Source organism: Oryzias latipes, chromosome 7, assembly GCF_053564925.1.
Source record: "Oryzias latipes strain Hd-rR chromosome 7, Olatipes_Hd-rR_3.1".
NCBI classification, from domain to species: domain Eukaryota; kingdom Metazoa; phylum Chordata; class Actinopteri; order Beloniformes; family Adrianichthyidae; genus Oryzias; species Oryzias latipes.
In genome coordinates this window covers 12020738-12047030 of record NC_136243.1, presented here as the reverse complement: position 1 = coordinate 12047030, position 26293 = coordinate 12020738, and the positions used below count along the sequence as shown (strand labels likewise).

The following is a 26293-nucleotide window of genomic DNA, read 5'->3' as shown; positions in this document are numbered from 1 at the left end:
ATGTCACCCATTGAGCATGTTTGGGATGCTCTGGATCGGCGTATACGACAGCGTGTTCCAGTTCCTGCCAATATCCAGCAAGTTCGCGCAGCCATTGAAGAAGAGTGGACCAACATTCCACAGGCCACAATAGACAACCTGATCAACTCTATGCGAAGGAGATGTGTCGCACTTCATGAGGCAAATGGTGGTCACACCAGATACTGACTGGTTGTCTGAGTCCCCTGACCCCCTCAATAAAACAAAACTGAAGATTTCAGAGTGGCCCTTTCTTGTGTCCAGTCTAAGGCACACCTGTGCAATAATCATGCTGTCTAATCAGCATCTTGATATGTCACACCTGTGAGGTGGGATTGATTGTCTTGGCAAAGGAGAAGTGCTCACTATCACAGATTTAGACAGATTTGTGAACAATATTTCAGAGAACTGGTTATTTTGCGTGTGTGGAAAATGTTTCACATCTTTGAGTTCATACCATGAAAAATGGGAGCAATAACAAAAGTGTTGCGTTTATATTTTTGGTCAGTGTATGTTTGTATTTATTTTTGTTATATTATATTTAAAGTAACATGCCCACGTGATAACGCACGCTAACATAGTGAAAAACACCTAGGTCCATTTTCACCAAAGTGTGAGCACCCCTCCTGTAGTAGTTTCCTGGATCGGGCCATGGTGAGCTTCCTGTTCTTTGATGACACGAAGACAAAGTGGTGTTGCTGCTGCAATACAGTCCAGAAAGTGGGACTTTTAGTATTTCCTTATCAGTGGATTTGTACACTGATTGCCCTTCCTCAGATGTTCCACCAGAGAGCACACCAAATTGTCTGAAATTAAAACCCTTGGGAATGTCTTGATTACATTTGAGTTTTCAAATTAAAATGTTAGGGACTTAGATACTTGAGAGGCTTTTAAGAAAAATGAACAAGGCGCTTTAGCTTAATATGATGTTCACACTTTTTTTTTGGCATAAAGCTGATTTGTATTCAAGCTGACATGGGTCTTTTGTCTTTACAGCATGAATTTTAATGAAAAATTAGTCTCACATGGGCTATCACCAGCTCTCCTCCTACAGAACTGACTCACTGATTCCATGTCAGTGTCGTGGTAAGTCTGTTTGATTTTAACGCAGCCCTCATAATAGATGATCTAGCTCCCCACAATAAAGTGTGCACGGTAATTTAATGCTGCATGGAAAGCTGCTGAATGCAAAAAACTGTTCTCTTCATATGACTGCAGAAATGACAGAAAAAGTCGCTGAGAGGTGGCTTTATGGTCCTTTTGTGACAGCTGAGACGGACAGTTTTCCATGCGTTATCTCCCGAAACAGAACCAAGATGTCTTCTGTGTTCTTTAAAGAAATGTACCAACAAAATACCAAAGCGGAGGGACGCGGGGCGTGAATTATTAAAGGAAAAAAAAAGGACACAATGATTTCCTAATCTCCATCGCACAGTTAATGATGTCCTTGTTTTCCTGTTTCCAGTCTGCAATGCGCCATCCCTTCCTGCAAACACCAGAGGAGCAGACCGGTGAGGTCTAAATGAATGATCTACTGATGCCAATGTCCTCTGCCACCCAAGGTATTGTCTAATAAAACTGGAGATGAGACAGACTTGAGAGAAACATGATCAAAAATTGAAAAATAAAAAGCCTCGTCAATTGAAGCCCACACACCTGAAGCAGCAGCTGATAATGAAAGTAGAATTTGTAATGAGGAGTGTTTGGAGGCGTAGGAAGTAAAAGGGGGCATTTGGCCTTTTAGGAGCTACACCGGCTTAAGGGATAAGCTTTGTAGCCACCATCAGAGCTCTAGAGTGAATATCAATATCCAAGACAGGCACCTGATCTGTGGGAAATGTTCACTCAGCAGAATGAGACACAGAGCCAAGCTTCCTTTTTTTTCCAAGCTTAAAACTGTCTCTCAAAAGAAAAGGTGCACCCAGCTTTGGGATTTGACTCATATCTGCCAAATCATTTCGAGAAAGCAGTGGCTTATTATTTCTCGCACATCAAGGCAAGGGAGTTAGAATCCCAAGCAATATAATTAGTTTTTCTCATCCCATCATAATTGGTTGAACAGCTAATCAGCTTTCAGCTGGTAGTTTGTGGGATAAATCAGGAACTGTAATGTTTTTGTTTTTTGTGTGAACTTGCATGATTACAAACCAGCATCTTTTTTGTGTTTTACCAAACCCCTTATGAATATTTGATAGATTTTCATTAAAGTCTGAATATCAAGAACCAAAAAAATAGTGTTTTAAAAAAAAATGTATGAGGAGGATTGACAATGAAAGCAAAACTGATGCTTCTAGCATTCACCGGGGTAACAGGGTGAGTGAGAAACATGAGTCAAACATGGAAAAAAAGAAACAAAAAGTCTGATTTGCATCAAAATATGTATTTTTTTCCAGGTAAAAGTCAATTAACCCATATAAATGTTGGAAATGAAATCTGTCAAACACATTTGCACAAATTTACCAAGCTTTCAATTAATCTGGATTAGATGATACCTTCAGGCACACTTGCTAAATTGTATTTGAGCGTCTCTTATTAGGTGTGTAACCGTCAACAGATACATTTATTGCTGGAGGCAACTTTAGCTCTTCTTCTACACCTTCTCCTACACACAGTTTAAACCAGCTCTGGCTTAAGCATTTTCAGTTGTATCAAAAAGTGCACAAAATGTGAGAGGTTGTAACCATGCATTAGCCATTACATATGAGAACTATTCACTTTTCACACTATTCATTTTCTATACACACACCTTGTTTTTAACAGATTGAAAAAAGGAGAAGACGTCTGCATGCTACACAATGTGTGTTAGGAGTGATTAGAAACAGAATAGTTAGAAACTCCCTTTTACATTCTATTTCACTAACGTTTACTTTTTTTTACATTGATGGTTTAAACTTGATTCACTATGTATTATCATCTCAAAATTATATTACATTCGAAGACACAGCACAACCAAGACTATTGTCTCGCAACATTCCTTCCACATCCTCCCCTTTCATCTTTGTGTGTTCTGGTGTATGCTTTCTGGCAAATGTCTGTGATAACCTCAGAGAGATCTGACACTTTAGGTTCTCTGACCTTCGAACATCTAGCCTGCAACAGTCTGTGGGTGGGTTTTTCACACCATGATCCATCGGATGAGGTTCTGAATATGCAAATGCAAGGTATATATACCAAGCCTATTTCTGAGTTCCTTTGTTCAGACTTTGAGCTCCGTTGTTCGGACTTTGATGCAACAACCCTATTCATCTGTCTGTAACCCTGCGTACAAATTTGTGCTTTTTGTGCGGAGTAAACCTGCAAAAGATAAGTAACTGTCTCAGAGTCATTATTCATTTATTTCTGTGTGCAAGAAACTGACGGGGTACGAACCTAATATTTAATAAAGTCCTTTCTAGAGAATCCAGTTTCTTCACATTAATGTGTACAACTTTGAACAGAGGTGACGACTACTGCTAGAATAACAGGGTAACATACTCGTGCGAATGTGCATCATCAGAAATTCACGCACTTCTAAGAAGTAACCGTTCTCAGCTTGGCGTACGATACTTCAGGCTTTCGCGTCGTCCATTCATTTTTGATAATTGATACTTCGTCACCCATCATCCCTCACTTAAACTACGCGGTCTCTTACTTATGATGTCACTGCTGCGACATTGAGGTTGGTGACGATTTGCTGTGACAAATAATCTACACAAAACATGAATAAATTAAGGCTAAATAACAAAATTACTGAAGTCATTTACTAAAAAAAGCCTTTTTGTTCGGGATGCGGAGACACTACAGACGTTCTCCCTAGTTGTACGCATGGACACTTTATGTTGATGTTTGAAATACAAGATTGTATCCCCGTGACATATTTCTGACAATCTCGTAACAGCGGGAATTTTGTATTTAAAACATAGAAAAGTCTTATTTAAAAAAGAAAAAGGGCATATTTAAATCAGACATAACAAATGTAAAATCAAAATGTTTTTTTCTATTTTTGGTTGTTTTGTTTTTTCTTCCAAAGTCTGCACAAATTTGTCTTTGAGCACAGGTTTGATCTTGATGGTAATCTTCCCCCATAGCCGTTCCTCCACATGGAGAGACCTGTTTAGTGAAATGTGCATCAAGGATAAGAATTGATGGATCGGATGAATCGGATAAGAATTTGATGGAAACTGAAAATATGATGCAAAAAAATGATGGTTTATCTGTTTGGTTCTCAACCTGTTTGTGCAAACTGACTGTGGCGCCTCCTGGAGGGCGCGTTGCCCACTCACCTGTGGTTCGCTGTGGGCTGTCGCACAGCTGCCTCCCCTTTACTAATTAATATTGGGTTTTGTTTTAATTGAACGGCTTGATTCCTCAGTGTCGCTGTGTTATGATTGAATCTCCTGGAGTTCAGCTGTTGTGGCACCGCACTGAGGACTGAGTAATCTGGTTTACTGTGTTTTGAGTGTTTTAAGTTTTTGTTTTTTGTTTTTTTACACTTTATGTTGTATTTTTGTTTTTGGGTTGCCATTCAGATAATAAAAATGTGATTAGAACAAGCTTCAGCACAATGTTGTCTTTTTGTATAGTTGTGTGTGTGTGAGTATGGAGGAAAGTTTGTATTGTAGCAAGGAACCATTAATTGTGTTTTTCAACCTTTTTTGAGCCACGGCACACTTTGACCTTGAGAAAAATCCCGCGGCACACCAGCATCCCAAAAAAAAAAAAAAAAAAGCAGAAACTCAGTCTGTTTTGATCTACACCCCCCCCCCCCCCCCCCCCCCCCCCGGCAATCTGACGTGCATTTTTGTGATAATTGTGGCAGAAAAAGCAGGAAGTTGCAGATGTTTTTTCTAAAAGATGTAATAAAAGTTAAGTTACATACAAACTGTATGTTCGTTGTGGTTTCAAGACGTGTAAGGACGACTTATTGTACGCTGAGGCGCTGTCCCTTTAAGCTAATGCATCATGGGAGATGTAGTGTGAAAACGGCAGAAAGACTCGCGTCTCTGAGCTTCATGGTTTTGTTCACTTGTTCCACGGTCTGATACCGGATTCTGTGGAAAGCTACACCGCTAAAGACGAGCTTTAGCTGGTGTTTTTGTTGGAACTGAGTGAGTTATGAGCTAAATTGGAACAAGGAAGTGAATACTTTAAACACTTCTGATTGGTCAGACTGATGACATGTGATTAAGCCTCAAGAATGATTGGTGGAGTCGTGGAGACAGTAAAAGCTGCGGGACTTTTCAGAAAACAGTTATAGCTGCAGCTAAATCGCGTTACCGTCATTCTTATAAAAATGTCTTTAATAGAATCAAATAAACACAAAGAAAAAAGTATTTTATGATCTTTCATATTCCTAACTACTCAGTGTTTTATCAGGACCTGTTTGGAAGAACAAAGAGCTGATTTCCTGGAGATGGGAAATGTTTTTAGATCAGTGAATGAGGGCAATTTTCCACGGCACACTTGACCATCTCCCACGGCACACTAGTGTGCCGCGGCACACTGGTTGAAAAACACTGCCTTAACAGACAGTCTCACATATTTCAAGCAACTTATTCTGCGCTACAGACCATGTAAATTCCTCTTAGATCTATAACAACATGGCCATTTCATCATGCTTTGACATCAAATGTACTAAGGTGGTGTAGAATGTATGCTGGTCAGAGGACAGGGCACTGTAGAAATGGAGAAGTTTGCTTTCACAGGATGTCGGTAAGAGCAGCCAACTGCCCTAAAGTGACTAACAACTACAAAAATAAAGGAAACAATTCATTAAAATGTATGTGAACACCCACTCCGATAGAAATCGTGTTTTTGGTGTTTTTAACGTGTTCTTGTAGTATTTGTCTCATGATGGAGGACATATATAACAAAACTTAATATTAAAACTGCTTTTTTGAGTATTTTTTTTATTCAAAATAGAATGAATCAAGAATAGATAATAAAAAGCTCTCTTATAGTTTGCACCTCTGGTTGTTGCACCACTAATGTTATCTTGGGGTTGTAAGGGGCAGTAAGCCAGCTGGAGGGCGTGTAAACAGATAAATGTCGGGAAGTAAGGGGGGGCTAGCGGACCTGACCACAACTCTGAGGTAAATGAACTCCTGCTGCTCTGTAGAACAAGGTCCTAGAAAACCATAGAAGTTTTTGATTTGCCTTGAAAGGATATAATCAAAGTTAAAATATAACTGGGAATGCTTCGAAAATAGATCAAAAGATGATTTGAATGGGACTTTAAGCTCCAGTTGTGCGACTATTTTATGCAATAGAGCAATGGTAAGACAGTGGAACAGTTTTAAATGAAAGTCATGGTGGAAGGAATGTAATATTTGACTACACTATAATTTAAAAAGGATGTAAAGTTAAGCAAGAAAATGAATCAAAATGAATGTTTCACAAACTGCAGACACAAAATGACACCAATGGGATCTTTGTCCTCCTTTATCAATTTATTGTACAATACCTGAATAATTCAAATGACTTCAAATCCAATGCTTTTAAAAATGACGTGCCCCCTTATCGCCTATTAAACACAAATCCAATCTTTTTCAATGTGACCTGAGACTGTAGACACATGTCACATCAATCTGACTTTTAAATCAATTGCAATGCAGATAGGGGCCTTGCTGTGAGCCCCTCCTGAAGAAGAGCTGACAGATGCAGTCAAAGGTATACCTTGACATCCATCTTGAAAATGTATTTAATTTCATTTTTTGGTGAAGTGGATTAAGTCAGAATCCCACCACTCTGAGCCTCAACTTCACATCTGCCACAAGAACGGGCAGATTGTAGTTGTCACTGTTAAAAGTCCACAAAGCTAAATCAGGGTCAGGCAGGCAGGGGTCAACAATGAGAATGGGAGCATCAGAGGAGAAAGAGGAGTAATCAGGATCCAGGCAAGATTCTGAGTCAGGAAATCAGAAGCTCAGATCCAGATATAACGCTTGGTAATGCAGGCAGAGTGGCACAAACAATATTTATCACTGAGTGAGGCTCGGTGCAGTGCTTAAGTGTAGTGTGAGTGATTGCAAACTAGTCAGGTGTGCGGCATCCAGAAACTGTGCACTGGGGTTGCTGGGAAATGAAGTGCCTTCAGAACTCTGGAGACGGTTCCCACCGGTGATCAGAGGGGGAGGCAAAGCTCTGACTTCTGACGTCTCTGATTTGAGAAGAAAGTTCTCCAAAAATGGCAATTCATACAATTCTTAAAGTGTAGCTATGTTTGTATTCTACTACAATTTTCCAAATATCACTTTGCGAATACAGTGAAGGACATAAAGAAATATTAATCGTAACTACCTAGCCTCATGGGAGGCCATGCTATTTTTTGCATGTCCTGCATTCGATGTTTGATCTTTTCCGTATGTAACCCAGGTGATGTGACCCCACTCTTCATATAGCACTTGGAGGTAGCCTGCTGTTGTTGGTTTTTGTTTATAAGAGGAAAAATGTTTTTTTCCTAACAAAGTTAATGTTAACAAATGTTAATTAAGAGTGGTCATCTTAACTGTCTACCATCTTTGTTAAAAGTGCATTGTTTTGCGTACAGATTTTATTTTTAGCTCAGAGTGATCATCTCACTCTTACTGAGATCTGTGTGGGATTGATTTTTTTTTGGAACACCGTGTGCAGTCACAGAGACGCAAACAGAACGTGGGAGCGAATAGCCATATTGATATTGGAGTTTAAAGAAAAAAAACCCCACAAAAATACCCTCAATTGTGAGTGCACTCAACAGTCCTACCGCCCTCTAATGTCCAGGAATGCAGTTCACGGAGTCGGTTTGGGTGTAAGGGGATGATGGGATGGGACCAACGGTCTCTTCACTCAAGGAGGGAAATTATCCAAGATGGAGGCGTAGAAGGACCGGGAACAGAAGACGGCAGACGAAAGAAAAACTCCTCTGGAATGTCACATAAAAAAAAAAACCAGCCTGCACAACGTGCAGAAATATTATTCATTTAACTCTCATTCACTAGAAATTTAATTAAAACAGTTCAAAAAGTTTTTTTCTTTTTCCTATTCACAGCATATCAACAACATACAATGTTTTTCCACATTTATTAACTGCATAACCAGGTTATAATAACCAATGTGACTGAATATAAAAACTGAAAAAATTCTTATAAAAAGTAATCAAAGTTATCCCGACTGGTTTTAATGTAATCCTGTGCACGCGGCAACTCGGTTTAGCATGCTAACACAGCGGTTTGAATAGCTGCAATAACTCACCAGGATATCCGTTGTACAAGTAAAAAAAATCTTCAGTGCAGTTTCAACAAGCACAGCTCCAGCTTAAATCAAAAAGCTTTCTGGGTTTTATTTTCTTTAAACTCCAATATCAATATGGCTATTCGCTCCCACGTTCTGTTTGCGTCTCTGTGACTGCACACGGTGTTCCAAAAAAAAATCAATCCCACACAGATCTCAGTAAGAGTGAGATGATCACTCTGAGCTAAAAATAAAATCTGTACGCAAAACAATGCACTTTTAACAAAGATGGTAGACAGTTAAGATGACCACTCTTAATTAACATTTGTTAACATTAACTTTGTTAGGAAAAAAACATTTTTCCTCTTATAAACAAAAACCAACAACAGCAGGCTACCTCCAAGTGCTATATGAAGAGTGGGGTCACATCACCTGGGTTACACTCTCCCCCTCTAAACTGCATGAGTCCCTGCATGCCAGCCACCTGTACATGGGCTGCCAGATAGTGGAGCGACCACATTTTCGAGACTTGTAAAAAATGAGCTAATGGCGAGGATCAAGGGCTTCCCTAATTCATCATAGGTGAACTTGTGTGGGGGTCGTTTCATCCTTTCAGAGCGCCTAGGCCGACTTGACTCACTCTCAGGACTGACATTTGCATCCTCTTCAAGGTCTTGGCTAGCAGGGCAGGGGGGTTCACCTGAATGAGAGATGTCATTCTCTTCAGGACTTGAGATGTCCCGGTCAACTTCGAATGACTGATCACACTCTGGAATATTCACAATGACATACTCCCTTGACTCAGCTGAAGGCTGCACCGGAGCATTGCTTATGTCTGGTCCTAACCCATTAGCTTCAGTCGGTTGCTCACAAGTCGTCTGATCAGACTGCAATCCTGTTTGTGCAAGTTCTGTCCTGAGTTCAGGAGTCTCTGGATTTAAAGGAACAGAGTTTCTCATTAGAGGGCATTCTATCTCCTGCACGTAAGGACCACGCATCATGAACTGTGAAGGTCTCTGAAAGAAGAACTTTCCTTCCTCCTCATCCTCTGAGTAACCATCTGAATCAGCACATTCCACATGCTGGTTCTTGACTGCAATGTTTCTCAAAGTCATCTTCTCGTGTTTGCGTGGAAGGGATTCTGGCTCTGCAGGTTCTTTAACTGGCAGAAACCCACAGGGCAACAACAGGTCTCTATGCAGAGTGCGTCGGGGGCCACTGCCATTCTCTGGCGTAACAACATAAACTGGCCCACCGTCAATCTGCTTCACAACAACATGAATTTCGGATTCCCACTTGTCTGCCAATTTATGTTTCCCTCGAATGCTGACATTCCTTACCAAGACCCTGTCTCCTTCAACTAATTCAGCCGCTCTGACTTTAGCATCAAACCTTAGTTTGTTCTTCTCGCCAGTCTTTTTAGAATTTTTAGCAGCTAATGTGAAGCTCTCCTGAAGCCGGCAACGCAACTTCTGAACATACTCTGAATGGGTCTTGTGATTCTCTGTTGAAGATTGTACACCCAAGATGAGGTCAATTGGAAGGGTTGGTTGCCTGCCAAACATCAACTCATATGGGGAAAATCCAGTTGTGTCATTCCTTGTACAATTATATGCATGGACAAGGGGTTTGACAAAGTCTCTCCAGTGTTGTTTGTCCTTTTCCTCCAAGGTTCCTAGCATGTTTAACAGGGTCCTGTTAAAGCGCTCAACTGGATTTCCCTGGGGATGGTAGGGTGTGGTTCGCACTTTCTTTGCTCCAATCAGGGAACATAACTCCTTGATTGTGTGAGATTCAAAATCACGCCCCTGATCGCTGTGAAGGCGGCTTGGGAAGCCATAATGAACCAAGAAATTCTCCCAAAGTGCCTTAGCAACTGTCTTAGCCTTTTGATCCTTTGTTGGTACTGCAACTGCAAACTTTGTGAAATGGTCAGTGATGACCAAAATGTTCCGAGTGTCATGGCTGTCAGGTTCAAGGGACAGGTAGTCTATGCAAACCATTTCCAATGGGTAGGTTGTTTTGATGTTCATCATTGGGGCAGCTCTCTGCATCTGAGCTTTCCTCCTGAAGCATCTTTCACAAGTGTGGCATTTGCGTTCAATAGAGTCCTTCATTTTTGGCCAATAAAATCTGGCTCTAGCAAGACTTAACACGCGATCAGATCCCAAATGACCAATGTTGTCATGTAAGCCTTCTAAAGCTTTGTCTCGGTATTGCTCAGGCAACACAAGCTGGTAGATCATCTCTCCTCTATCAGAACATCTCCTGTAAAGAATGCCATCTCTGAGCTCAAGTCTGCTCCACTCTCTGAGCAGGAGCTTTACTTCAGGATGCTCAGCATTTACATGTCTGAGACTCGGCTTTTGTTCTAGTTCTATCAGAGAAATTACTGTTCTAATAGATGGGTCATCTCTCTGTGCTTTATGCCAACTTTCTTTCGTCATACCCGGTAGGGTACTCTGACCCTGATCAACAAACAGATCAGGCAATGAAGAAGCATCAACGGCGAGCGACTCCACCAGGACAGGGAGGCTAGGTGGATTTACAGCGTGATGCTGACACACTGCAGAGATTACATCGGCAGAAATCTCATGTTTCTCCCCCTCTAAGATGCGCCTTTTTAGCTCATTAATCCTCTCCCTCTCTTGCACATAACCTTCATCTTCCTCTGGTGCAGCTTGTGGCCGTCGAGACAGGCCATCTGCATCCCTGTTGGTGCATCCTGCCCTGTACTTGATGTCAAACCGAAAAGTTGACAGGGCTGCCAACCAACGGTGTCCAGCAGCATCTAGCTTGGCAGAGGTAAGGACGTAGGTAAGTGGGTTATTATCTGTCAGGACTGTAAATTCGGTTCCATACAGGTAATCTTTGAACTTTTCACACACAGCCCACTTTAACGCTAAATATTCTAGCTTGTGAGCAGGATAATTTCTCTCACTTTTCGACAACCCCCTGCTAGCATAAGCTATAACTCTGAGCTTTTCACCTTGCTCTTGATAAAGAGCGGCTCCCAAGCCTGCACAAGAAGCATCTGTGTGTAGGACATATGGGAGCTTGGGATCTGCGAACGCCAGGATGGGAGCCGATGTTAACTTGTCAATCAATGCCCTGAATGCAGACTCACACTCAACTGTCCACTCTGCATAAAAGGGGGCATGAGGCTGCACGGTGTGCTTAGGCCTCTCACGCTTGTATAATTTACCCCTCTTTCTAGCTGAACTATATCCAGCAGTCAGAGCGTTGAGAGGCTTGGCGATTTTGGAATAACCTTCCACAAACCGGCGATAATATCCAGCGAAACCCAGGAAGCGCTTCAACTCCTCCCTATTTGTAGGTCGTGGCCAATCTCTGAGAGCAGAGATTTTCTCTGGATCAGTATGAACTCCCTCAGCATCTACCACATGACCAAGGTATTTCACAGATGTCTTAAAGAACTGACACTTCTCAGGTGACAATTTCAGACCATAATCCTTGAGGCGTTGTAACACCCTCAAAAGTCTGAGCTCGTGCTCTTCTAGGGTCTCAGAAAAGACAATCAGGTCATCCAAAAACACAAGAACCTCACTCAGATGAAGATCTCCAACACATTTTTCCATTAAACGTTGGAAAGTGCTGGGAGCATTAGTCACACCTTGTGGCATGCGATTGAACTCGTAAAATCCCAAGGGACATGTGAATGCAGTTTTATGTTTATCCTCCTCTGCCATTTCTACCTGATAGTAGCCAGACTTCAGGTCCATTACTGAGAACCACTTGGCTCCGCTCAAAGCTGAAAACGCCTCCTCAATATTGGGAAGGGCGTATGCATCTTTTATAGTGCGGGCGTTTAGCTTCCTATAATCAATGCACAATCTAATTTTTCCATTTTTCTTCCTCACCAACACTACTGGTGATGCATAGGGACTTTCTGACTCCCTTATTATCCCAGCATCCAAAAGTTCTCTGAGGTGTTGCTTTACAGCTTCTCTGTCTGAAGGATGTATTGGTCTTGACCGCTCCTTGAAAGGCGTCTGGTCTTGTAACCGAATGTGGTGCTTCACAGCTGCTGTGTGACCAAGGCACAGGTCATCTGCAGCAAAAACATCAGACACAGAGTTCAACTTGTCTGTTATGCGTTGCTTCCACTCTACAGAAAGAGGGGAATCATCAAAGTTAAACGCAACCGTACCAATCCCAGACTGGGAACCGGTGGACACGGACAAAGGTGTGGTAAGGGGCAAAACACTCTGCACAGCGGATATTTTGCCAATGACAATATTGGTAGGTAGAGTGACATCATGGGCTGTTGTATTCCTAAGAATGACAGGAATTTTGTTTGCGCCTCTACAGTTTATATTCATAACTGCACACTCTAAGAACATCCCACCAGGTAGGGAAAATGTTTCAGGTGGCTCGAGAACAAAGAAGGTATGTGGATTTGCTTTTCCTACCCTGACTTCTCCATAGACACAAATTTTGTGTCCCGCTGGAATGACAACAGGCTTCCGCCCATGCAACTTTACTGGGCGAGTTTTAGTTGTATTTCTATGAACAAGGCCAACATGTTGCAGAAGTGCACCAAACCTATCTGACCTCTTCCAGAGTGTAGGCCCCTCATGTTCTATTCCCCGCTGGTATAGCTGAAACAAGACATTAGTGCCAACTAATAACGGTGTCCTGCTATTAAATTGACAATCAGGTACAATGAGGGCGAGAGCATTTAACTGTTCTTCCCTGCCAGTCACACTTTCAGGAAAAGTTAGGGGAACTTCAACATAACCTAAATAAGGCACAGGCTGCCCTCCAGCCCCCTCAACCTCAAGCAGATGAGAGATGGGCTGAATGGGAAGTGATGTCAGGAATGTGGCATGAAATGTTTCGGAAATAGTTGTGACTTGTGAGCCTGTGTCAAGAATGGACTCACATCTTGTGTCTCCAATGAAGACTTCAGAAATGCACCGAGGACCTACAAGCCCAGAAGGTAATATGAAATCCAGTTCATTACTGTGTTCACCGGTTTGGGTGTGAGCTTGCTGTTGTAATTCATGAGTGGTTAGAATGGGACTTGGTTGATTAGTTGCTTCTTCTGCTCCTGGTCGCCCCTCAACAGGAGCATTCACAAGTTTAAAGATGCTTGGTGGCCTTTCTGTTGAGCCCAGAATCTCTCACGTTTGTCACGGAGTTCTTTGTTCTTTTTCTGGACAAGTTCAGGGTTGTGAGTGTTACCACAGTTTGCTGCGATGTGGCCGTCTTCACCACATTTAAAACAGAACCATGGTCTGGGTGCAGTAGGGGCTCGAGGTGCCGAACAAGGGCCCGCAACATGGATAGCCAAGGTTTCGCAATGTTGAGGTGATTCCTTATTAGCAGAACTGCTTGGGGGTACTACAGTTCTTATTTCATTTCTTTCTTTATGTATCAGCATTGCTACTTGTTTTTGAAGTTCTGCAACTTCTTTTTCAAGTTTGGTACTTTCATCCTGCCTCTTGGGAGTTGGAGCAGCAGGCTGCTCTGGAAACACTGCCATGCCCATCACAGAATGAAGATGTGAAGCAGCTTTAGTGCTTCCTAAATGTTTTCTCATTCGGTCCATTTTAGCTGCTCTCCGGTCCTCTTCTGTTCTCAGAAGCAAAAGCAACTCTGGGAATGATGGTGGACTGGCCTTTCGGTACTCAAGCTGGAGGCCCATAATCAGACTCTGGTCCCAGCACCCCCTACAGAACTGGCGGAGTAAGTATTTGTCAGATTCAGCAGCTGAAACCCCCCCTCTAGAAACAGCTTTAGTTAGAAGTGCTTGTAGTCGGTTTAAATAAACAGAGGGTTTTTCACCTGAATTTTGGTTAGACCCCAGGAAGGTTGCAAATAGCTCTTCTCCATCTTCTACAACTCCAAATGCTGATTCAAGCTGTGTGAGATAAGCTACAGGAGTCGCACTTGTTCCAAGTGGTTTGACTATGTCAGCTGCTGGACTAAGCAGGCTCTCTAAAATTCTTCTCACCTTCTGAGAGTCAGACAACAAGGTGTCAGTGAGAAGAAGATCTACCTGGGTACGCCACGCATCATAATCAACCTCACCATTTGGCTTTGGCAGCCGCCCAGAGAAAGTTCGAATTCGGCTTTGACTGTAGCTTGATGGAGCTGGATCGTTACGAATGAAATGCTCCACGATCACTTTTTGAACCTGAAGTGGGTTTACTGTATCTTCATGCAGAGAAGGGGAAAAATTATTCTGTGCTCGACTGGGTGGGGTCTGTGCAGAAACATTTGACAGACCTTGCCCTGGAGGTATGCTGTCATGAGTAAGTACAGGAGTATGATGCTCAGAGGGCTGAAGCTGAGTATCAGGACTTTGTGGAGGGACAGGTTGCTCGGAATGAACAAGTTGCATCTGCTGCAGAAGCACACTCCAAAATCCAGCTTTACTATTTCCAGCAAGGGTGCTCAGCTCACCCAAGCATCTCTGGGCTAATTCTCGACCAAGCTCTTCCTGACACATTCCCCGAATGGTTTTGATATGCCAACTAACAGCAGGATCTTTTGGACTAGGTAAGTCACCAATATTTGCAGGGTCAAGTTGGGATATTGCTCGATCAGAGGAGTACTGTATAAGAGTTAGCCCTTTTGGATGATCTGGGTCGTCCGGTACTCTCACTACCTTTTCAATGTCACCATTAACTTTGAAAAAATCAACAATATCCTCATCAGTATATGTTTCATGTACGCCTGTCACATAAATGCAACTAGGCCCATGCAGATCAAACTGGTTACAAAGATCCATTTTCAACTAAATGTGAACTATCAAGATTCAAAATATTTTCTTTACACACTGTTTGGGGTGGAAGTTGATTTAAATTGCCCAAGCCCCACGTTGGGCGCCACTTTTGTAACCTTCTCTTTGCTCCTACTGCTCCACAGGGGGTGCGGTCCACTGTGGTAGAGGGGAATTTTTCTTTTGCTCAGGTTGGGTGAAGGCTTGGGTCAAATTTTACCTATCAAGGTTAATACTATCCACCCCAAGAATTTCACACGACACGTACAGAAAATGATAACAAATGTATTAATAACAGAATTATACTCAACAGTTTCAAAATAAAAAATTGTTCAAAATAAATAAATAAAAAACCACTGAGATCTCAGGGAAAATTGCAGTTTGGAGCTCCAAAAAAAAAGAAAGAAAAAAAACCCACAAAAATACCCTCAATTGTGAGTGCACTCAACAGTCCTACCGCCCTCTAATGTCCAGGAATGCAGTTCACGGAGTCGGTTTGGGTGTAAGGGGATGATGGGATGGGACCAACGGTCTCTTCACTCAAGGAGGGAAATTATCCAAGATGGAGGCGTAGAAGGACCGGGAACAGAAGACGGCAGACGAAAGAAAAACTCCTCTGGAATGTCACATAAAAAAAAAAACCAGCCTGCACAACGTGCAGAAATATTATTCATTTAACTCTCATTCACTAGAAATTTAATTAAAACAGTTCAAAAAGTTTTTTTCTTTTTCCTATTCACAGCATATCAACAACATACAATGTTTTTCCACATTTATTAACTGCATAACCAGGTTATAATAACCAATGTGACTGAATATAAAAACTGAAAAAATTCTTATAAAAAGTAATCAAAGTTATCCCGACTGGTTTTAATGTAATCCTGTGCACGCGGCAACTCGGTTTAGCATGCTAACACAGCGGTTTGAATAGCTGCAATAACTCACCAGGATATCCGTTGTACAAGTAAAAAAAATCTTCAGTGCAGTTTCAACAAGCACAGCTCCAGCTTAAATCAAAAAGCTTTCTGGGTTTTATTTTCTTTAAACTCCAATATCAATATGGCTATTCGCTCCCACGTTCTGTTTGCGTCTCTGTGACTGCACACGGTGTTCCAAAAAAAAATCAATCCCACACAGATCTCAGTAAGAGTGAGATGATCACTCTGAGCTAAAAATAAAATCTGTACGCAAAACAATGCACTTTTAACAAAGATGGTAGACAGTTAAGATGACCACTCTTAATTAACATTTGTTAACATTAACTTTGTTAGGAAAAAAACATTTTTCCTCTTATAAACAAAAACCAACAACAGCAGGCTACCTCCAAGTGCTATATGAAGAGTGGGGTCACATCACCTGGGTTACACGTAGACAATGTTTTTTTTATTTTATTTTGTTCAAGTTCATCCACATGTATTCCAGGTTTCTATTGGAACATTATCATGTATAGAGTAAAATGTTTTGTTAAAAAAACATTGTTGTTGCGTAATGAGGAAATAAAACACTATGTTCTTAATTTGTTATTTATTTATTTATTTTTCGTCCTAAAAAGTATCGATAAGAGTATCGTTAAAATACCGGATCGATAAGCAGTATCAATAAGAGTAGTAGTACCGTCAAAACCTTAATGATACCCATCCCTACTCTACAAAAGCATCACACTCGTTGGCAGTCCCTTTACATCCGAAGGCTAGTAGGCTACATGCTACGTGTCCCATAATGCATCTCGACCAATCACCGTGTCCCTGTAACTGTAGTGTCACAACAAGACCAATGATTGGCTGGTCAAGATACATTATGGGTATGCGTGATGCATGATGGGTTATTGCTCACATCCGTGTTTGTGGAGCAAGGAGCTAAGTCCGATAGGCGAAGCAGCCAGCCTGGGCACCCTAGATCTTATGATATTTTTCTGATTTTCATCAAGACAATAGATACATCATTCTTGCTTTTATTTTACCTCTATTGAATGCTCAGAGACACGAAAGTCGCGGCAAAAAGCGTATTTTGCAGCAGGATGGACGGAGAGCGTATCCAGATGTGAATGAACCCAGACATGAAAACGTGATTACCGATGCTTTTGTGCTTTTTAAAATAAATAAATCTGACACCATCTGTGTCTTCAATGCAGTGTAATGAGACGCACACAGACAGAAATGTGAAGGTATCTGCTGTAAATGCAAATATTACTCACATCCGTGTTTATGAAGCTAGGAGCTAAGTCCAGTAGGCGAAGCAGCAATCCGTGTTTATGAATGACTTATGACGTGAATAATCATTTCGTTCGCATGAATTAATTATTTCGAGGGAACGAAATATTAACTTGTGGGAATGAGATATTCATTTGTGGGAATGAGATATTAATTTGTGGAAACCAGATATACATTTATGGGAACGAGATATGTTTAATTTTTTCATGTCAGGACACGGGCTCTGTAGGCAACAACTGCTTCAAGCTTATGTTTTTATTATGCAAATGTTAAGTTTGATGCGGATCACCAAAACGATTTCCAGCAGAGATGGTGAAGGTCTGCTAAAAGCCTGCTAAAAGAAATTAATGTGTAAGATCAAGGATTTATTTGAATCTAAAACTGAATTTTTAAAGTGAATGTTTTTAAATTGTAATGCTGTTTTTAATGTGTATTTGATAAAGAATATATGACACAAAATTTAAATAAGCTGTTCTAATTAGGCCAAAGTGTTCAAGAAGGTCAAAATATAGGTCCTGTTCAAGCTTACATTTGGATTTTAAGGAACAGAATTTATGGTTCATGCTTGGAGACCATCCAACCTGACTGAGCAGGAGCATTGTATACGGAAGACTGCACAAATATTTGACCTTAAGTGTAGCAAAAATAGAAACATGTAAACGTGTTGGAAGAAGTGCAGAACAGTATGGGTGTTTCTGTTTGAGTCAACATTACTTTTGATGACTAATTTTTTTTTTTTTTTACAGCTGCCAGGCTTACTTACAGCTTCACCTGAGGCTTCACTTTTCCGACCAGTAGAAAACATTTGGCTTTAGGATCCGTCTGCACATTCTACGCTCTAAGCCTTTCGTTTTTTCCTATTTTGATCTTAATTGGATTTCTGTGTCGCTGAAAAAAATACAGGAAATTGACATTTTCTTCAAAGCCCATAACCTACACTTGCTCCAAACATTATGAAGAGCAGCTTGTCTTTAGCTTCCACTTGGCAGAAGGAATTTCCATCAGTGCCTACATAACATGCAATGGCATTTAGTGTCCCCACAGCTCAGTAGTGGATGCCAGTGGCACTGCGATGCACATTCAATTCCTCAGCTGAGGATGATTTGTGGTGACAGTGGATTGGTCAGGATTGGTGTGACATGCACCCTGCAAACAGGGGACTATTAAAAAAGAGGCAGCTGCAAAAACAAAAAAAAAAAAAAATATATATATATATATATATACACATATTAAACCTTAACTTCTTAAAACTCATTTAAAAAAAAGAGCAAAAAAGATTTAAAAATGCTTAGTTTTGAAAATGTAAAATAGAACTGATTAAAGAATTGTCCTAAAATAAGGCTTTTTTTATAGAATGTTTTTGTTAATATTATAATATCAGATGCTCAGGAGAAAAATATTGACAGTATCATTTAACTAAAACAGTTTATATGCAGCTCAATAAATAAGGCACTGAGTCAAAATATCTACAGTTTGCCTTCTGATTTGCAGCTGTCTTTGCGTATGCATATGTCAACCTTTTTTAGCGTTTTTTTAATTAAAATAAATCTGTTTTTTAAGAGAAGAATCGAGTCAAAATCAACTCAAAGTGCAGCCGTCAAAACAATTAACTTTAATGAGACGCAGAAATTGTTTTTCTTTTGTTTAGATTTACCTATAAAAACCCATGGGTAAATCAGAAAAATAGAGAAATGTGAAAAAATCAGAAATGTGTTCTGGACCACTTGGTTTTGGGTATATTCCACATAACTCTAAGTGGAAAAATGGCTCTGGGTCCTTATGGGTTAAGATTAAAAGCTCCAAAGACACAAGTCAGCAACAGATGCTTGAATCTGCCCTTCCTTTTAAACTTCGCAGGGTGACATTAAACTCTGCAGCACTAATTGTACATCACTACATTTGTTACCTAGTGGGACATAAAGCAAACACTCTGGAAAAGTTGGCTGCCATCATTTCTCCGAAGTCTTGCTATTAAAGGCAGCATCAGCTGGAATTAGTTTGCAGATTTATGCTGGGAAGCTCTGAAACAAACTGGGGAGTCAATAAGAATTTGTTGGAAACACCTATATCATCCTGTGCCCTTAAAGGAGGGGAGGAAAACAAATTAAAGGGTGGATTTTTGGATTAAAATGATTGGTCTGACCAAACGATCGTCTGAAACCATGTGCATGAAACAAAAGACTAATGGATGAGGTGAAACAGCAGAATTGACACAATTTCTCGTTTCTGCAATGAACTATTGCTGTAGGGCAGAAATAGGAATGGACCCTGCGCATAAGGTAAGCTACAGCTTCACACACATGCAAGTAATTACATTACTTACCCAACTGTTTGTGTTCGGAGTCCTGGCCGGTCAACACAATAAGGAAATCCTGACAGGTGTCCTGATCCAACAGGGTGCTGTTGTGCAGGCAGATGTCAACAATTAGGGTCACGGCTTTCTGACAGACCATATCATACTCCTCTCGGTCAGAACTCATGCTCCCAGATGCATCCTCAGCCGCTTGCGCTCATCTGGGGGGGGGCACTAACGCACCCACATCTGTACTCTGCAGCCAGGCATGCACAACTTGTCTTCGTCCTCAGCTGATTTCTTGTATTTCTTCCCCCGGTCCCTCAGTAGTGTTTACACTCAGATGTGCTCAAGTAGATGTGTGGGAGTATGCTGATGTGTGTGAGCTGAGGCAACATCGTGAGAGCACGTGTCTCTATCAGGTCTGTCTGTTTGTGTGCAACACAGTTGTCCCCAGGTGGCAGAGGGGCAGAATTATTGCATCACATTCACAGAATGCTACGCAAGCCTATTAGATGAGCCCCAATAAGTAGAGACAAAAGTTTAAACAGAAAATTGGAAGAAAAAAAAAAGATTAATGACACATGCAGCCATTGTCACATTAAGTCGATTTAGTGAGATCAGCATCAAAGCCCTCATAATGACCGCTGGGCTTGTTTTTCTCAGGTCGACTGGCGTGACGGGTCCTTGGAGTTCAGAGAGTCTCCTGTGATGAATTTCCCCAGAGCTGAACCACCTGTGACTGCTGGGTGTCTCTGCTCCCACCGATCATCCCTGACTGTTTACACCACTGTATGATGGTTAAAGTCTTTATGCAAAAATACGTAGAAAAAAAGACGGAAAGAGGTGCCGTCTGTTGCAGGAGTGCAGCAATAAATCTTTGTTTTGTGATTGCCGAACTGATCACTTTGTCCGGGCGAATCCATTTAATAAACAGTTTCAAAAGATTGAAATAAAACATCATAAAAAGTGCAAAATTAAATCTGTGCTATGTATTTACTAAGTCTAAAAAATTAGAAAACAGCTTGACCTGGTCTGGTGACTTTTATCAAAGGATGACTTTAGGTCATTGAGTGTATAAAAGAACAGGACTGAGTGAGTGTGACATCATCCATAGAAACTGATTTCTTCCAGTTCTAACAAAATTATGTCAATTCATTCACCATTTTTTTTGCAACACGGTCGTCACCATGTTGGAGTCAGCCGATGTGAGTAAGTAGCGAATGGTCCATGTTGGCCTGAGTTGACGTGTCTATGGCAACTGACAATTTCGCCAATCAGGAGTGAGCTTGGTGGAAGGCCACACCCCCTACAGTTTGAAAATAGGTTACACAAAACATGTCTGACAGGAAATCACCTACTTTTATTGAGGCGTCTGATTGGTCAGTTTATAACTTGAATAACTCACTACAGAAAAAATATGAAAACAAATCAGGATTATCAAGAAGATCTTAAAAAAAAGGTATCAGAGCTAAAATAGTTTTATCTGACAAATAGATTTATTGCTGTTTATTTCTCTGTGAAAATCTATGAGATTTTGGCTTCTTGGAACCAGCGGGTATATCTGAAATGCCATAGGGGGGAGGGGTCACTCAGTCCAGTTCTCATTTACAGTCAATGCTTTTGGCTCAAAAACTCCAAACAACATAATGAATGTCACAAGAACCGGCAGCAGGTTTATTAACTCAGCTAAAAGTCCACAAAGCTAAATCAGGGTCATGCAGGCAGGGGTCAATAATAGAAATGAGATCATCAAGGGGAGAGACAGGGTAGTCAGGATCCAGGTGAGAGTCAGGGCAGGGGGCAGATAGATACAGAAACAGGGTGAGACGATTAGGTGCAGCTATAACGCTCAGTAATGAAGGCAGAGTGGCAATAACAATACTTCTCACAGAGATGGGCGCAGTGCAGAGCTTAAGTACGCTGTGGTTGATGAGTAAATGAGAGTCAGGTGTGCGGCATCCAGGAAGTGTGGTTAGAACTCTGGAGATGGTTCCCGCTGGTGACCAGAGGGGGAGACAGAGCTCTGACTCCTGACAATAAGAAATAAGAAATTAGTCTCTTATAGCACCTTAACCCTTGTGCTATCCAAGGCACTTTAATGTTGGGAGTTGGGTCATCTGGACCCTGCACTAGACAGTGCGCTGAACCTTTTTTCTTCAATGATTTGTGATCTTCACTGGTGTCCATGGATTACATGAAATCTTTACACCTTTATCCACCTTTGTCATGGTAGGGATAGCACGTCAATGTAAGGACCGGGTCATCTGGACCCCACAGGATAGCACAAGGGTTATGGCCATGTGGTGACAATTGTGTCTGTTTTTAAAAATAGGACATAATAGGGTAAGAGCAACTCTGTGAAAATGTTTTACTTCATAAAGGGATCCATCCAACATCTGTCAAAACAAAAATTTAGACAACACTCAAGAATAAAGGGGAAGTAAGTGAGATGCAGATGTGTGGTACAGATTTGTATTTTTTAAACGCCCCCAATCCAATGGTTTGCGCAAGAGCCCTTTAAAAGCTGTTCACGCAATGTGTTTAACCCATTTTTTGCCTTCATGCAGCCTGTATCTAGCCAAAAGAGCAGTTGTAACTATTCATCCATCCATTCATCCATCCATTTTATTAAATCCGCTACATCCCTTGAGTGGTCTTGGGACTGCTGGAGCCTGTTACAGACACTGTAGGGCAAAGGCGAGGTACACCCTGGACAGTCTGTCACAGGGCTACACGCTCCCACATGCACACCTAGGGACACTTTAGAGCAATCAATTATCCTATGAAGCTTGTTTTTGGACTGTGGGAGGAAACCCACATGCACAAGGAGAACACGCAAACTCCACACACAAAGAACCCAGTCGGGATTTGAAACCTTCTCGCTGTGAGGTCAGAGTGCTAACCACTATGTTATGACTAATGCTTTACTAATGAACCCAGACAACCCTAAAACCGGCAGCACCCAAATGGGTTCATGTTATTGGTTGCTGGCTCTACATTATGTTTAAGCATGGACAAACACTAGTTGGCATAACATTATAGTTGCAGCTGATGTAAATTATTAATTTTTTAGTTTTTGGTTTTTTAAATGTTTGAGCTCAGTGTCTTTTCCATGTTGGAAATGCTTTATTTAAAAATGATGTTAAGCTATTAGTTTAAAGTTAGTTTCAATGGTTAATCAGTTATCTTATTGCAACATGTAGACTAAATTAAGGAACATCACAGCAGAGGGAAATGTATTTACTTCATTCTCATACAAAAATGTACATAGCTCAATGCAGTTTTTTCAAGTAAGTGTATCTGACGGGTTTTGCTAGGAAAACCACAATCAAGATCGAAAGTTGGTTATTTTGACTCATAGGGTTTCAGATATTAAGCCAATGATAATAATTGAACTGTTTCATCCTAATTTTCATTTTCCTCCAGTTGATGTCACGTAAGGACATGTCAGGATTGTTCTCATGGCAACCATTTTAATATCTGTGTAAGATGTCCGTCTGTTCATGGAAGTTGTTTATATGTAGCAGTAAGCTAGCAATCGACGGTTAATGATTGTTTAAACAGCTGTGTGTGGTTGAGACAGTAAAATGTCCTGCGTCTAGATATATTCTATATCAGGACTTGTAAACTGCTCCTGGGAAATCAAGTGGTTAGGTCAGAGAAAACAGCTATGAGTGGATTGACTAATCCCAGCAATGGCACTAACCGTGGTAGAATTCACTACAACAGCCACAGTTGTTGGAGTCACTTTGTGCTGGCACATGTAGCCTAAGCTATCGACCAAACCACTAACCACAAAGATGAGTGGTTAGATATGAGGTTGGCTGTGCTTTCCCTTACGGTTACAACAGTCTGTGGATGTATTGCTAATGAAAAACATTGATTAAGATGCACATTTTTCAAGTCAATTACCTCTCTGTTACTGCTGCAGTTGATAAACCTTTCACTTTTTTCCTGTCACTTTATATTGTGAATGCATACAGGTGCAGTTTGTGCTTTTAAAAACTTAAAAACATGCAAATATGTGACAGAATATGAATCCAGAGCAAATAAACCCCCAGTGTTGTTGATGAAAAGCAAGAGGAAAGAAGACAAGGTTTTTTGCAGTGCAGAAACGTAGCTTTGGAGGTCCAAATTTAACAGGATGTTATGCAGCTGCTGTCTTAACCCACATTTCATCTTTTTCTTTTCATGCTGTCAGTAGGTAGATGTGACAGGAACATGACAGACAAACAACCATAGTCTGCTTGTTCCAATAGTCAATTTAGAGTCACAGAACAGCCTAACATGCATGTTAATGTACTGGGAGGAACTCTTAAGTACCTGAATAAAATTCATTCAGGCAATAAAGGAAGATATGAATAACTTGTACTCCATCCCCCTATAGCATATCCAAAGACATTGAATAAAGGATGCCGCTCCTGTAAGAAATACGTGCAGACTAAATATATAGAACAATTATCAATATGCTGTCACAGTTAAAAAGTACTCACTTCCTGTTTTACAAGATATGTGGGGGTTTTAAAAGGCTAGTGACTACTACCAGGAGGTTGTAGGTTCATGATCAGGTTTGGTTACAGCACTATTTTGTATCTGTTTTAATCAGTATTACCTTTTAAATATATTGCCAGACTAAATATTGGTTTATATTCAATGTGCTGTCTGTCCAAGGCCGGACATAGGCATGGGCAAAGGAAGATAATGCCCGTCTAAATGCAGGACTGCCCCCCGAAAATGCGATGGTCTGCAAAAATCCACAATTAACTAAAGATATAAAATTACAACAAGAATAATTAAAAAACTCAAAAAACAAACACAGACAATGAAAACCACAAAATACAAAAAATAAAAGACAAATAAAATGTATGGATAGACGGACAAATAGATAGACATCAAAGAAAAAAGATAAATGCAGTCTCAACAGAGCACAAAATAGTGTCCTGCTTGTACATGTGCCAACCCTGGTAAATACAGAGGGTCATCTCAGGAAAATCATTCAACATATAACTAATAAGACAAATAAAACAAAGGAGAAAATAGATATACAGATAAATGAACTGACACGATGCATGTTTTTTTTTTTTTCAACTCAGGGATTTGGAGGGATATAAGACCCCAAACTCTCAGCACACTCCGACCCTAATGTTCTACCTAAATATATTTGCAGACTGGAAAAGTCCGTTGGTCCAGACTGAGTCTGCTTAATTTGGTCCGGATCGAGTTTTGAACCTTGCGTTTATTCTTTAGTTGTACCAAAGCTTGTAAACAAAACCATGTAACTAAAGTTCTCTTCAGTCATTGGCTAGGAATTACAAGGGCGGGGCAAAGCAATGACCAGAAGAAATCCTATACTTTGCAGTCCTTGTCGGACTAGTTCAATTATTCAAACTTCATATTTCTCTGATGAATTTTGAACATCAACACTTTTTACCTGATACTTGGATATGGTGGAAGCATACTGTAAGGCGCTTACTGAGAAGACATTGGCTTTGAAGGTACGCTGATAAGTGTTTATGATATGTAGATCATCTATCGGTAAAACAGCTTGAGAAGCTGAACGTTAAAAGTTGTTTTAATGAACCTGCATTCATCCAACAATATTTAAGTGAGTTGCTGTGTCTCATCGTCACAGCAGCCTCCTTCTTACTCTGTTTACATCCCGTAATGACCAGCTAAGGTAGTTGTTTTGGTCCATTTGTTCCACTCAGAGCACGGAGCTTATTCAGACCAAGAAAACCTTAGAGCGAACCGAAGCTCAGTCTGATTGAAAACAAACCAAGACCACCTCAAGAGATGGGTCAGAGAGCGGGTCCTGGTCCCGTATCAGGGTCCGCTTGGCTCAAACTAAAAATTTGTTCCAGATTATCGAGGGAAGCGAACTCTGGTTCACTTTAAGCAAACCAAATGTGTCCAGTCTAAATACACCCTAAAAGTTGGTGTATATTCCATGTGCTGTCACAGTTAAAAGGTACTTTTTTCGTGTTTTATGAGAATTTGTGTTTTCTACGTCACAAACACAGTGTTATTCAATCTGCATTTATTTCAATCTGCTTCTAATTCACAACAATCTCAATAAAGAAATACTCAGAAATGCCATTTTTATCTTAATTTTGTTTAGATCCTCCATCATCAGAAAAATATCACAAGAACATGCTAAAACACCAAAAACATGATTTTCATTAGAATGGGTCTTTAATACTGTATATTTTGATGATAATTAAACTTCAGCTTTTTTATATAATAATGTGTTAATTTTAAATAGATGTTAAGTATGAAATTGTAGCAATTGTGTTAAAAAATATATATTAGGTGAGGTTTTACACATTTGCTTCAAACTGCATTTGTCAGCTATTTGTCTGTTTGCAAATATGTGTAATTCAATGTCTAATTTAATGTCAAGATGATAGAACCATTTCTTGTTATTTGTTTCTATCATGATATTAATTTATGATTTATTTATTTATGAATTCATATCTTAAATAGATTAGATTAATCTGTGTATATTTATTTATTTATATATTTTTTCCTTTTTTTATTTGTTTAAAATTAATTAATCAATCAATAAACAAAAGTTGACAGATGAGATAAGGTAAAAAATGAAATTTATTAAGACATTTTATATATGGATTTTTTACTTTCATGCTAATGCTCTCATTAAATTTTTCATAAGTCTTTGTTGGATTTCCTGTTTTTTGGTTTTAACAGTCACAGATTCAGTCATTATAATCAGATCTTTCCAGGAGATAATTAAGAAAATTTCAAATAATAGTGGAATAAATCATTTTCTTAGACTCCAAAATTTTATTTTTTTTTGTTGTTTTTTGCTGT

The 26293-nt window shown here is 40.3% G+C and overlaps 1 protein-coding gene across 1 annotated transcript in view; it reads right to left on the bottom strand.

The window, feature by feature from the left end:
* The window catches only part of syt6a (synaptotagmin VIa), a 162437-nt gene extending 142445 nt beyond the window's left edge, over positions 1-19992 (bottom strand). The window contains exon 1 of the mRNA XM_078950224.1: positions 19493-19992. Coding sequence (XP_078806350.1) covers positions 19493-19649 — 157 coding nt within the window. The 5' untranslated portion in view covers positions 19650-19992. The remainder of the gene's footprint in view (positions 1-19492) is intronic.
* Between the last annotated feature and the right edge of the window lie 6301 nt (positions 19993-26293).